Source organism: Cygnus olor, chromosome 7, assembly GCF_009769625.2.
Source record: "Cygnus olor isolate bCygOlo1 chromosome 7, bCygOlo1.pri.v2, whole genome shotgun sequence".
Classification (NCBI taxonomy): Eukaryota; Metazoa; Chordata; class Aves; order Anseriformes; family Anatidae; genus Cygnus; species Cygnus olor.
The window spans coordinates 22,753,871-22,768,800 of record NC_049175.1 but is presented as its reverse complement, the minus strand read 5'-3'; the positions used below and the strand labels follow the sequence as shown (position 1 = coordinate 22,768,800).

Below are 14,930 nucleotides of genomic sequence, written 5' to 3'. Positions count from 1 at the left end.
TCTGCCTTTCTTACTTCTTTATCTTCAAAGTCAAGCTTGAAAACTTATCTACAGCATTGGTAAATACTTTTATTTTTATTATGAATCTGAAGGATTGTTGAATTATGGACTTAAAATACATATTTCCAATGCCGATGCTGGTGGAACTATACAATCTTTTCTTGGCCATTTGGTATAAAGGGTATTGGCCCTAATCCTGAAACTCTTATTTATGCAATTAATCCTTGTCTCTGTGAACTGTCACTGAAGTCAACTAGAACTTTTGCATGAGTAATAGTTGCAGAATCAGCCCCAGTCATTTAAATCATGATTCGCCCTGCAAAACAACCAAAGATTAACTCTGATAATCTTTTTTTTTAATAGACATCACAGATTAAATGCAGATGTTTTGTAGATGTACTTAAATGCACCTTCCATGCTCTGCAAATGTCATAATCCATAGAAATTTTAGTAGTTTTATTTTGAAAATTAGCTTGCATCATTATTTGTCAATTTAGCCAAATCAAGTATGTACATTCTGAAAGGATTCAGCTGGCCAGAAGTATATTCAATCCTAATGTTAAGCCAAAAGTATGTTTCCTTCACTTTGCATCTTTGTTGGCGCTTAGAAAGACTTGCAAAGAAAAAGAAAATGAATAGGTTGTTGATATGACTGATGTCAATAAAAGGATAATTTTCTCCTTTTTGATATACTATAGTTATAAAAAAAAAAAAGTTTCATTTACTTCTGTTCATTAAGTGTGAAAGTCTGCTCAGAACACTTCATTCATACTCCATTTTTGAGTTTGGTCTGATTCCCAAGGCTGAGCAATAGAAGCAATAACAGGAGAGCCTTGAAGATCAACTATAAAGGCAGAGATAAAGTCAAAGAGTTAGTGTTATACTGCATCCATATGTCAGGCAAGTTATTTAGTTTGACTTAAAAAAAAATATTGATACTATAGTTTGCACTTTTACTACTACCTCGTAGCTACATGGCACACTGTGTCACTCACTGCCTGAGCAAAAACTTACATTTATCCTCAGTTAAAAATGAGAAATGTTTTCATGAGAAGTATTTTATTTCTGCAAGTTCTGTATATTGCTGTTGTAGCTGTGACAGTGTGTTTAATTTTCTGGACTCTGTTTTCATTATCTTTGGTTGGGGGATTTGAATGTAGCCAGAAAAACAGAACATTCAGTCAACTTACAGCTAAATTTCACAACGTAACTTTTGCTTATACTCCATAATTGACTTCATGATGTAATATAAAGACTGCAGCCTTTTGGAGAAAGAGATTGACATCTCAGTCTTCAGGTAAAAACCTGTAATACAAATGACCAAACCTGTAGCTATTATGAATGAGGTAGTAATCTGGTTTACCTTCTCTTTCACTTAGAAGTCAAAGAATGTATAAAAATACTAGGTATGTTTCACAAAATTTTTATTAATGCATCCATGTCCACGAACAGGCACAATCAGAGGATAAACCACAGGATGTATATGCAAATAAGGAGTGATATCTGAAGCCTGACCTTTTTAGTAACAGCAGACTTGCAACATTTCAGATAGATAGCAGTTAGTCCCTTAATCCTCTGTGTGCTACTGCCAGGTAGCAATATCACAGATTCACTCATGTACAAATCCTGCGTATTATGCTGGCCAGCATTCTTGCTCTATAAAAAAGTAGAAGTGATCCTTCTCACTGTTTATTCAAAGTAGGTGATGAACATACTATTTAACATTTAAATTCCCCAATAGTATTGAGAGCTAAAAGCTAGATTTACAAATGCAGTTTCTCACAGTTTAACTGATCCAAAGACATCATCTGAACAGTATAAAGAAGAGTGTTAGAGTGGGATACTGAGTAAGGGGAGCAACAAACACTATCAGTTATACACAAACGTTAGCAGTTCTAAAACTGGTGATTATGGCTTGCAATCTGGTTAGGCATGGGTAAGTTCCTCTGTGCATATATTATGGGAAATAGAGGATTTTGAAGAGAAAGTTTAATGTAAGATAAGATTGTAGGCAGTGAAACAGAAAAAAAAAAGTTAAAGTACTTGTCAGGAAAATAGATGGTTGAGACAGTCACTGTTGGTGCAAATGTGGAAGAATGACCTTTCAACTGACAGCTCTGTTGGCTGGACAGATAATAATTATGAGCAGTCTTTAAATGGAAGCAGAAGGAAAATAAGGGAGAAGAAGACATAGCTTTTTAAGTTCTTTTTTTTCTCACCAAGTTAGAAGGATTTCTAAGGTGCAGGGCAGTAGGTATTGTGTCTAAGATGAGATTGCAGTAATAAAGTTTAAAAGTGACCCAGGCTCAGTCAATTATTTTGGCATTGTAGCCTGAAGTGAAAAGGTTGTATTTTAGGAATTATCATGCAGGATCACCATGGTAGTGTCTTCCTCAATCACGTATGTGAGTCCTTAGTATTTTTATTGCCATTAGAATTTTTATGTGATGATAACAGTGTCAAAGGTAGTAATTTTCTTCTCCTACTTAAGGAGACTATCAGAAGAAAGAAAATAAGGTATTCCTTTATTCATTATTATCCCATAAAAGACGACCTTCTATTCTTCCTTTAGATGCAGACCATCTGTTTCAATACCTTCCCTAGAATGCTTATTTTCAATCTTCTGCTATCGATTTAAAGAAATCACATTAATCTCACAATGTATAGAAAATGTTTTACAGGAATTGCATTTAGGTTGTTTCAGGGTCTAGAAGTAAAAACGGAAGGAAAGAAACACCATGTAGAGATTCAGTCTTAAGGGATGCAAAATTCAATTACTGCCAAATCTGTGAAATTAATAGACTTTCAGCAGTCCCAAAAAGGCATATGCCTTCCAAAAGTATAATGCTATTTATTTTTTAATTGTCCTTACAAATTTGGGTATGTGCTGATAGCAGCTGTTTTTTTGTAAGACTTTGCTTAGAACAAGAATATGCAATATTCTTCTTATTAGGGTATTTCTTGGGGAAAGACAGGAGAGGGAAAATTCATGAAGATAATGATATGTGCTGTGCTATAAAAAGTAGAAAGAGATAAATATTCTTAGATAAATATTTAATCTTGAGTAAACATCTAGAGAGTGAAGATGACTTGTAGAAGATGCAAAAGGAAGCAGGGACAGTTAAATAAGAAATCATAATGACAGTTGAACTTGAGGGGAAAGTTTAACTTTCATTATTAGTCTTATCAGTATCCAAATCCCAGGCATGTGAGATAGTTTAGGATCTCTGCAGTGATTAATTTTTTTCAGTGGGAATTTCAGCCTCTGACACTGATATGATCTTGTAAACGTTAATCATATCTATGTTTTTTTTTTCTTTAATTGGAAGACTGATTTTTGTCTGTATAGCTCTGTATTAAAGCATCCTGCTTTGAGCAGAAAGCAGCATCGGGCGCTCTCAAGAGATCCTTTTTAACCTCAGCCATGCTGTGAACTATTCTGTGAAATCTATCTTCTGTAGATATTCTAGTAATCTTGTAGTTATCTGATCTCACACTAATGAAAGAGGTCTGATCTCTAGAACTAACATTATCATCAGACTCAGGTGGGTAGTTTGTGGGTGTATATTTTATATTAGTGCTTTCCTATAAAGATCTACGAGGCTAGAATTGTATACTTTACAATATTCATATTGTACACCTTACAATATTCATTAGAGATGAAATCATTGTGAGAGTTTCTTCTATTTATTTTTGTTTGCTTTCCTTGCAGCTGGGCCTCTGGAACTTCCTCTTTTTGAGCTGATCCCATCACAAAGACAAGTTGTTTTTCATGGAGACCGCTTGCCATTTCAGTGTACTGCAACTTACGTTGACAATACTACCCAAGTACATTGGTACCATGCTGGTCGTCTTATTGAAACAGATGAAGAGAGTGGCATATTTGTGGAAGACAGCATCATTCATGACTGCTGCTTAATTACACGGTAAAGTATACACATCCCTTGTAATATTCAGGCTTGTAGACAAGGTGAACAGATGCTGATGTGAAAAACGCAAAAGAAGAATAGGCTTCCATAAAAAGAAGCAACAATTAATATAAATGCTATTTGGTAATGAAAGTATTGTTCTAGTTTTGCATCAGTTTTCCCTTTTAAATCTGATTTAATACATTATAATAATATTTATTTATTTACATTTATTTTTGGTTTTCATCATAGAGTCTGGGTTTGTCACTAAAAGCTGCTAAACTGTTGCACATATTCTTTTGTCCTCTGTCAGTTTTCATCACTGATCAAAAAAAGTCTTATTCTGTGTAGAAGATGGAGTGAAAATAGCTATGCTAATTAGCTCTGGTTTGTCATTAACTTCTTTTCACTCAATCACTTTCTATTAATATAATTGACCTGAAATGCTTCTTGAACTATCAAATGAAAATTATGAAGGGAGTCAATTTAATTCATCTCCACAGGGGTCTTTCAGTATTATTGATTTTAATTTCATCTGCTCACTGGTTATTTGACCCCTTTTGGAGTCCTGTAGATCTAGATGTGTGGATCTGGCCTAACAGCTGCTGGCTTTTTTATAATACCAATGTGTAGGGGTGTGGTGGATGATGAAAAAGACTAATTAGTATGGTAATGCCAAGTGCATAAGCTATTTCATAACTGCCAGGTCACTTAAATTAAAGCATGTTCTTCTTATTTCCACAATATCAAAATTAAAAATCATGCTGTTAATCACCTGTTGTTTTTCTACTGAATTATATGTTGTAGTAGGTAAGCAATTCATAGCATAGTAATATACTGAAATAAATTCTCAAATTAAAATTATTTTTTTTAATTGCTGTCCTCTTTAAAAAGCTAGTATAGAAGCTTGCCTGAATTTTCCTTTATACTGCTTTATTTTTGTCAGACCTTGAAATAAAAAACCTTATCCACCATAAGATTTTAATAAGAATTAAAGATCTGCTACCTACCTCATTTAGTGTGCTATTAAACCAGTGAAGTCGATGCTCACATTGTATTATGCACCAGGACCAGGCATTCAGAAACAGTGTTCTTCAAATACCTTGAAGCATTTGATATTATATACTGGAAAAAATTACTTGACCTGTCCAAACTGTGATACGCACTGACAAAATAAGACAAAATTCTTTGAATTAAACTCAGAATCTCTAAACAATTACTTATAAGCTTAAACCATTTTCACTGCCCTTTTATTTGAGCCGTATGTTTTACTTCACAATACAGTAGGGCATCAATGCTCCATTTATTGTACAGCATGGTTCTCATCCAGTAAAAACTGCCAGTACTCAAGCAAACATGGCTCTGCCTTGATCAAGGGGCTGATCAGAATTAACTCAATGAAGGCATGGGGGCCCTGTGCTTTTGAAAGTAGCAAAAAACATACTATTTTGAACTCAATGATTTTATTTATATACATTTATATGCATTGTATCTTCATATTGAAAATGAGAAAACATCGGTCAAGTTATGACTGTAAAAACTCTTGAGCATTTCTTAATTTTAATCTCATCTTCATGACCATGCTACAACTCTGTTAATATCACAGTTATTTTTACACTTTAAAATAACATGTAATAGCCTGCTTATTACGTTAGAATAGTATATATTAATATGCTTGTTACATGCTAGTATACACTGTTAAGTGAAACACTGTAAAACATCAGGAAGACTATGCCCTCCTGAGGTTATCATATGCTAAGTATAAGATTTGGATTAAAAATAAAGGTTATTTAAAATCAGTTCTTACAGTGTCATATTTTGCCTTCCTGTACCTACTCTTTACAGCAATTGTTTGCTCTCTGGCTTTATGTGATTGCACTAAAAGATAGGTTTTGGTTTGTGCTGGTAAGCAATTTAAAGATTTCCGAAGCTAGTTTCAAACAAAGAGGTGTAGTGCAGTTCCAAAAGCTGCTTATTCAAACATTTTTAGGTGGTTATTTTATTGGGTAGTTCCAGATATTTCCAGATATTACACAAATATCATACTAAACCCTTGTGTTTTATTGACTGTCACAGGAGAAGGATAAAATAACCAAATGTGTATTTTCTTTTCTCCTCTGATAAAGGAGAATAAACTAAAATAAATGTTTTTGTTACAATAATTAAGCTAAAGTTTTGAACTGTATTCTGGCCTGTGACATTTTTCTTGGCAAAGAATATTCACTTGCAGGAGATCTTGAGTAGGTGTTTTCAATTCTGCTGCTAGCTCACATTTACCGTTTCTTGCCAATGATAATAATATTTGATTCTGCTCATGTTGAACTTCTGTCATTATGCCTGTGTATAAATGTCATAGTCATACATGAAAATGTGAATGTGATATGGAACTAATTTCCTATCATCTGAGAATGGGTCAAGCTGAAATTGTGACCTGTGTTTATAAGAAGATGGCTTAATTTCTTAAGCCTGGAATATTAGATTAAGAACTTGATGCCAATAAGTGGCAATGAAACAGTCCATATACCTGAAACCACATACATAGAGGGATTATGTATGGTTCCAAGCAGCACAGCATCTTTCCCTACTTCCCACTGTTCCCCTTCTGCGTCTGGAGCAGCTGGCAGGACAGTTATTAGTATATTAAACTGAAGAATATATTTTAATTTTATGAACCAAGCAACTCCATAGTAGTGTGAGACTTTAATTTTCAGGAGTTGCTTATTTATCCCATAGACTATAATGACTATTTTAGTGTTTTTTTAGTTCTATTCTGTAAATACTTGTGCTGAGTGTTTAATAGTGGTTATGTCTGACAGCTGTAACGGCTGCTCTGGGAACATTACAGTTCACATTGGCTGTTTCTAAAAACATTAAACTGTACAGAAAGTTAAGAACCCATAGAAAAGAATGTTACAACTGGAGAAACTAACATGCTCTTAACTAAACCTAGGACAGCAGGTATTAGTGTCGAGTAAGTTCTTCACAAGTCATTTTTCATAGTGTGTGTAGATTTGCCATTGGAAGTTCAGACTGTTAGGTCTCAGCTGTGACACTCAACCCCCCCCCCCCCCCCCCCCCCCCAAAAATATATATTTTTATCAATAACTCTGTGCAAACTATTTCAGTCTTCTAAATACGGTTGCCAACTGCAGTCTTTTTTAAAATGATAATAATTAATAATAATGATGATGAAAAAGAACTAAGCTTAAAATATATTTACTTATTTATTAAAGCATATAGTACTTCCTTACATTTTGACAGCAGTCAGCTGCCAATATGGGATGTTAAAAAGTATATAATGAAATAAATAGAAATGTTTGGGATGAGACAGTACAGAACTACAGCCGATTCTTTAGGTGTAATATTGATAAGGACATCAATAAGAACACTCATTTAAATATTTATTCATAAAATGTATATACATATTTCAGAAAGCTACTTCGAGAAGTATATGGTTATTTGAAAATATCCAAAACTTCCCCCTGCAAAAGAAATGTCTGATAGCAGAGAAGAACATCAGATTATGATCCACTTGTAATAATGAAGAAACAGGGAGAGAAATTAAAAGCAATACAATATTGTGGTTCAAAAACTAGGATAATATTTTTTGTAATCTAAAGGTTCTTCTAAATCAGAGTAAGGATTTGGAATTTGACTGAAACAGTTTCACTAAAAGAATAAGGGTAATTCAAGATGTGGTTAGTGAAAGAAATTGAATATGAACACAAGTTGGTGCCAAAGTAGACAGGTAGTATCGTGACAAGTTGGTGATGCACACAGGCAAACTATATAAGAAAGAAGAAAACACTTGCAGAAATTCAGGGAGAAAGGCAGAAATCCTTTGTCTATTTTTTGTGGAAAGAATCCAAATGACCCCTGAACTCTCCAAATGACCCCCGAACAGTTTGTGGCAAGAATACATCTGGAAGAGCTGTGAAGCAAGCAGAAGTGGCTCAGACAAATATTAGGTTAACGAGCAGTCTGAAAATGGTATGCCAGTGATGAACACATTGGTTGCACAACTGAAAGTTAGATGTATTCCAAATCGTGGCAAAATATTGCAGGTTCGCTCCATGTGAGATTAAAAAAATAAGTGAGAGAACAGATGCAAAGAATCTGATTTAAGTGTTCTGTGTTCTGCTGTCATGAGCATTTGGAGATTGATGAGCAGCTGCAGGTCATACTGAGAGGTCAGGGGAGAGCAGCAGAAATTGTTTAGTACCGATATTTTGTTAGTGCACCTAATTGACTCTATTTGACCCTTAGCTGTCAAGCAGTTAGGAAAGAAATGAAGCAAAATAACCATTTAAATTGTAAATCAATGTCTCTGTGTTGTTTTGTGATTACTTCAAACGCTGCAGCCAACGGTCTGTGGCTTACTTCAGGCACTGCTGGAAGTAAAGGACCAGTGACAGTTGTACCTTTACCAGCAAAGTTCTTGTGCTTCAGACAGGAAGATAATATTAAAAATTATTATGAAAAGCACATGCTCAGGATTTGATTATCAGGGATTAAGAGAATCTTCATGCCAATTAATTAAGCTTAGGCTTTTTCTTTACCATGCTTTTAATTATCTGAATAAAACCCAATGAAAGCTTTACTACAAGTCAGTTTGGGGAATAATATAAAATATAACCTTTGGAAAAATTGGCCAATACCGTGAAAGCAAAACCAGCAACTCTCTGTGATTAAAGGAATGGACATCTGAGAATTATGCTGTGCCATAAAACACGTAGGCTTGTGTTGGGGAACTGTTTAGCAAAACATGGTTGAAAAATAAAAATTTTTAACAGAAAAAAATATGAATTAGTATTTCTGCCAGATACAATAAAATAAATAGAAAAGCAGTAAGTCAAAACTGTAAAGTAAATAAATAAAAAAAATCATAGTCTGTCTAGAAAGCTTTTAAAAGACTTTTTTTTTTAGACTTTTTTTAGACCATGCTAAGATGCCTTGCACACTCTGTGCAATAAATGCAGTGTTGATTTTGACCTCTCATTTCCATCTCTGCCCATTTCCTAAAAGTATGGGCCCATCCATCCATATCACTGAAATGAACTTTTAAGTTCAGCTTAAAATGCAACTGTGTAGCTGAGGAGATGCTGCACTACAGCAGTGCTTTGGACTGAACATTCCAGGACAGTATTTTTTGAAATTAATTTTCCTGTCAGCTGTTATGTAAGGTGTAATTATACACTTTCTCTCAGTCCAGGCAGTAGTTTGTAAGCCTCTGAACCAGCTGTGATTATCAGAGCAATCTACCATACAAACAAAAGAATCTCATTTTTAATTGTTTATGATATTTTGATTAGCTGACTCCTGGCCATCATAAAATAACATTTATGCTTTTGGAGTAAGAATAGAGATAGTTCCTGAAGTTCTTCTATAGGAATGTGCTCTGTCTTGCCTCTTTTATTTGTTCTTCCCAAATTTCTTACAGCTCAGCCAATAAAAATTCAGTATTATAGCCCCACTATTCAAGGGTTTAATCCATTAAGTATTCATGAAAAAGAAAAATATCTGCATTTGTAACATCACCATTAACAAGTGATTGACAATGGAGGGTGGGAAATTCTGGCAAAGTAGTGGTATTTTTTGTTTGTTTTCTTTTTCTGGGGGGGAGGAAATGGGGAGGGAGGAAAGGAGGGGGCACCTGCCCCCAGTGGCATGTAATCAAACAATCAAGACTCGTCATAAGTAGGTGAACACTTACAAATCATCTGCAAAATATTTTCCCTAAAAGGCTTTTTATGCAATTTTGACTATTGGACTGATTGTCATAGTGTTATTTTTGTCTAAGAACCTCTGCTGCTGTACAGATCACAAGAGATATGCTAATGAAATAAAGCTTTCTCTGGATATAATGTTGCAGTGAACAGACTACTTAAGGGCAAATGAAAGGCATACGGCAGGTGTAGCTATATTTCCCGGGAAGGCTGCAGTTGTATGCATCCTGCAGTCAAGCAGTTTGCTGTTAGAATAAAATTAATAGCAATAAACATAAATTTTAGCATTCCCAAACCTTTCACTGAGTGACAAGGCAGTTCAGTGATAGACAAGTGATTCATGAAGTACTTTAAATAAACCCTGGCTCAGGAGTACGCTCTTTACGTAGCTTTATAGCACTGTGCCATAACAGACCTGCCAGTTGCCTGAAGGTTTCTCCAGCAAGAGAAAGCTTTGGGTGCTTTACAGCTGTTGATAACGTTTTTTTTTTTTCCTTCTCTGCTTTAAGTTCTCTGCTAGCTGGACTGGCATATATTGACTCTAGAGCTGTGGGAGTATGAAGATAAATGCACCTTTATGCACACTGTTCAATGCAGCAGACAGGTTGTCCCTACCTGGCAAGATAGAAAGAATCATAAAACGTACCAAGCCTATTGTATCTGTTAGAGCTATTTAGAACATAGCAGACTGTTTCTGAAAATGGTACGGTATAGTCACTGTAGTATTAGCATTATTTGCTTTCAGAATTTTAAGAAACAAATTGATGGCACATAAATGGGGGTCACAGGTTCATTGACATCCACTTACAGAAAATGCATCTTACCACTGGGCAAATGTTTATATTAAAAATCGATATATTTTGAACATTTACATTTCAGTCAATGTAATTTGAGCAACACAAAGGAAAATACAGTAATTTGGTTTACTAACTAACACAAAGGTCTTCTCTTCCATTTTGAAAGTAGATATTTCTTTGTTTTTCCTGTCAATGTTTTGTCATGAAAACCAGCTCTTTTCCATTGGCATCTCTGAAGTGAAATCCAACTCAAATACTAATGTGAACAAATGAACATTTACATTATGTTTAAAGTAAGTTATAGCACACTAAGCTTATTGGGTAGCTAAGGATGGCATTAAATGGTAAGTTTTGCTTTGGTTTTGTATTAAATCAGAAGAAACGGAAAATTGTATATTTCCTGTGTGTATGACAAATTGATTTGTTAAAATGAATACCAGTTTTAATCTTTAATCTATATTTTCTACTGCTTTTGGCCAGATTGAAAGTTTATTTAAAGGCCATCTGCTTTCTGAAGCTGTTTTTTTCATGGGTAAATAAGTAATTTTGTCAGAGAGATCAAACTAGCAACTGAGGTTCAGTTAAAGTGCCTAGATTTACACATTCTCTCTTCGTTTTCTGTGTTTTAACCTTATATCCCCTGTGAAAAGCTGTACTCCAAGCAGCAGTGTACTCTGGAGACCAACACTCATTTTTAAAGTTTTGTGTTAGTATTAATAATTAAAGGTGGTATGTGTTGGATGCAGGTTATGCAGGCCTTCTGCCTGAACTATAGAAAAGCATTCTCTTACCTATCTGAAGAAGAGTGTTAACTGTGTTTTTGTAATTAATTTTTATTTTTTTCTCAAGAAGAGTGGTTGGTTGTCATCCAGTCTTAAAGGAGATCAAGCCAGACTTTAAAACCTTTCCCATGGAAAGCCAATCAAAATGTGGTGTTGAAGTCTCATCTTTATTTGTTACTGTTTCCTAGCATGCAAATGAGTGCTGGGACCTACAGTAAATGTCACTAAGGTATTACTTTAGGACATGGTTGAGTAATTTTGCATAATGAGACCTACTTCTGATTGTCTAATTAGTTATGCATAGCTGTAGCAATGCAAAACTATGCCTCAAATAGAAATCTTTTGTCACAGGTTACTTTATTACATGTGTATCGCTTCTGTCTGTATTAAGGTTCCTCTCTTTGTCCAATACCACAGGCTTCTATTGAATATTACAACTTTTTCATGCAGTTGTATCAGCTCTACATATTAATTAATTTGTCAATATGTCAGTCATTACATTTGACAAAGGAATCCTAATATGCATGAAATTTCACAGTGCAAAGAAGAAATATGTATCTTCTCTTTCTTGTTTTCAGTGTTCTTTGGTTTACTGAGGAGGCCACTATGATTTCCAAAGAAAACATAAGAAAGGCTTGCTAGTCATCCTTTTGTTCCCATCAGGCAGCAGTCTTCATGTTCAGTTTTCCTTGACTCCATCTCATGAATGTCTGACTGTTTATTGCTTGGTAGGTCATAAATTTCCACAAAAGTAGCAGCTATCACTCTGAGAAGTGCTCATGAGTCTGATTGCTAACATAGAGTGAGTAGAAACTCCTTCTGATGCATAATCCATCTGTAGGAAAGCTGCATAGTAAATGCAAAATCATTTCATTTGTGGCCTGACATTTATTAGTTTCTGTGAGACAGGATAATCAAGTCAACCACAGGCAATGGTGCTCTTCTTTCCTAATTCTAATATGCTCTTATCAAGCTCCTAAAACAGAGTCCTGCAATGTTCTCAAGTATCAGGAGAGTTCCTGCCTTTTGTCAAGACTTGTTGACCAAGAAAGGTCAAGAATGCCTTTCTATTGACAGTATGAAAAACACTGGAAATTCTGGGGATGCTAATGTAATAGTGTCAAAACTTAAAATATGTAACCAACCTAACAAGAATTTAATGAAGAGGTTTAAAATTCTATACAGGCCCACCCTTCCCTTTGGAGTTGCCAAAATTATAGGCAGAGAAAGTGTTAAAGAGATTAAGTTGACCTCTTTTTAAGAATTAAAACACTTTTTTTTTTTTTTTTTTTAAATTTAGTCTCTTAAATTCTCCAGGGTAATAATCATTTGTCATATTCAGATGGTAAGTAAATGAATAGTTTCAATATTGGTCTTGCTATCCAAATTGTTCTAGAGGAATATAAGTGGCATCATTTATAGTGGCCAGGTGGCTATTGAGGAAGTGATTCCATGTTTTGGTCATTACACAGCTTCTTCTATTATTGAACCTTATTTTGGTTCAACAAACATTTTGGTTCTGAAGAGCTGCAGAAAATTAATTGTGACGTTGAGGATTTCCTCATCATTTTAGAGAGCTTGAACCAGAGTTCAAGTATTGTGTTTCTAGGAGAAGCAAAAATGATGTATCAGTAAATATTTGTCTGTGAAACTGGGAAACATCACCTAATTAGTTGACAGGAAGTCTGTCTAGTGACAGATGAATTTGCATCAGAACACATTTCAACAATTTAAATGAATAGAAAATGTACTCATTTTCTTCATATTTATTTATCTTATTGTTTACCTGTAAAACTGATATCTTCAAGTATTCCTTTACTTTCTATCTCCATCGTTTACCTAAAATCATCACGGTTCCCAGTTTTATCAAATTTGTAGTATTAACAATGACTACAGTTATTTTATGTGGAAATCAAAAGATGAGCACATTTCTCATACATTCTATTGACTTGGAAAGTCTCTGGGACTTGCTGCGAGAGGTGAATTTTTATGCTGCTTATTGTTTCAGTGAAAAAAGTGCTTTTATAGATAATTGTTTTTGTAAGTTCTAGGAACATATTCTTTCTCAGCTGTCTATAAAGATGATGCAAGATGGTTGGGACATATGAATCAGAAAACTTAATTTGAAAATTTTTATCAACTGGTTAATTTCACTGAACTTTTGCAACCTGAATGTGGAAAGATGTATGAAGAGGTAGCTAGGAGGTCGCTGTTATTGGTCTTCCTCATCTGATACTTCTTAAGAGATCAGTTGCTTCTGTTGATATGAAAAAAATCCGTTACTTTGTTTGAGTAGTGTTGGCTAGTGAAGTTTTCTCTATATTCTCTGCAATAAAAAACACGTTAGAATTCATTGTAAAAATGAAACTGGGGAATCCGAGCTACTTGGAGCTCAAATCCATGCTAAATAGGTTTTAGATTTTTAAAGTTAGTTTAATCATAAATTGGACAGAATTACCAGAGACTTACAGAAAAAAATCTGGAGCAATTTAACTTAAAACAAAAGCTATTTACCACAGGTTGTTTGTTTTCTGGAGAGCAATATAACGGTCCTCTAGTAAGTATTTGAGAAAATCATCCTTCATTATATGCATCTTTCAAAGCGAAGATTACATAAGCAGCTGTCTAATTACTTCCTACCTTGATTGTGGTGTACTTATTTATATATAAGAAGTAATCTATATACAAGAATATTTGGTCCTTTCTTGTAGCAAAATTGATAAAAGTGCATATATAATATACAAAGATTTGAACTGAAAAAGAATGGCATTTTAGAGAAGTTTAAATGAGCAAAAAATTAAAATAAACTATATATAATTTTTCTGTGTATATATTTCAAAATATCAGGCTCCTTATGAAAGTACCAAAGGCCACAAGAACAATTTTTTAAGATTTTGTTTTATATGCAGATTTAAAATCAACTTAATAACTTTTGAATTCTGTGCTTCTGCTTTTTAAATGTATCTTCCCCTTTTGGACTGTACTCCATTTCTTTCCACAGAATTTCTAATTGTCTAAACCACAAAGCACATTCAGAAACCAGCCATTTGTGCAAAGCAAAATAAATACTTCAGATAACTAGTACCTTTTCCTTCTTCCAGCTACTTTCAGAAGCTGTACTTTCTTTAAAACTACAGTAAAATTTATTTCTAGGCCAATGACAGATTTAATATCTAATATATTACTTTCTTAAAATGTAGTAGTTAGCATTATTTTTGTTTGTGAGATCTATAGAATTACAGTAATTGGATAACATTCTTTCCCTGCTGAAGTTATTTGAAGAACTAAACTTTTATTGACTTCATTTGGGCCCAGGTTTCATCCATTAAAAGAATAAAATCTTCTAATTTCTTGCAAAATATGCAGAAAATCCTAACGAAAATAGTTATAGGCAATTTTAAATGTTACTGAAATTATTTCCTCTAATTATGCATAGAATATTTAGCTTAGACAGCTAAACATTGGCATGGTGCAGTAATGTGCAATGCGCACATATTGTGCATATTATAAGTGAAGCCAAAAAGTGTCTCTATATTTAACATGTCTATCACTTTGATTATAAAGGGTTTATTCAACCTTAATTTATTGATATTAATAACTACATTTCACATTTGGTGGGGGACAGTATGAAAGAAGTTCATGAGTAGCACAGTGCTAAAGAAATATCAGCATCTGCCTCATCTCATTTTGCATTCATCAGGAAAATTATATATGGCT

The 14,930-nt window shown here is 34.1% G+C and overlaps 1 protein-coding gene across 5 annotated transcripts in view; it reads left to right on the top strand.

Moving 5' to 3' along the window:
- Positions 1 to 14,930, top strand: part of LOC121073016 (adhesion G protein-coupled receptor A3-like) — a 279,022-nt gene that overhangs the window by 124,942 nt on the left and 139,150 nt on the right. For all 5 annotated transcript variants that reach the window (XM_040563482.1, XM_040563481.1, XM_040563483.1 and 2 more), the window contains exon 7: positions 3,713 to 3,926. In XM_040563482.1, coding sequence (XP_040419416.1) covers positions 3,713 to 3,926 — 214 coding nt within the window. The remainder of the gene's footprint in view (positions 1 to 3,712; positions 3,927 to 14,930) is intronic.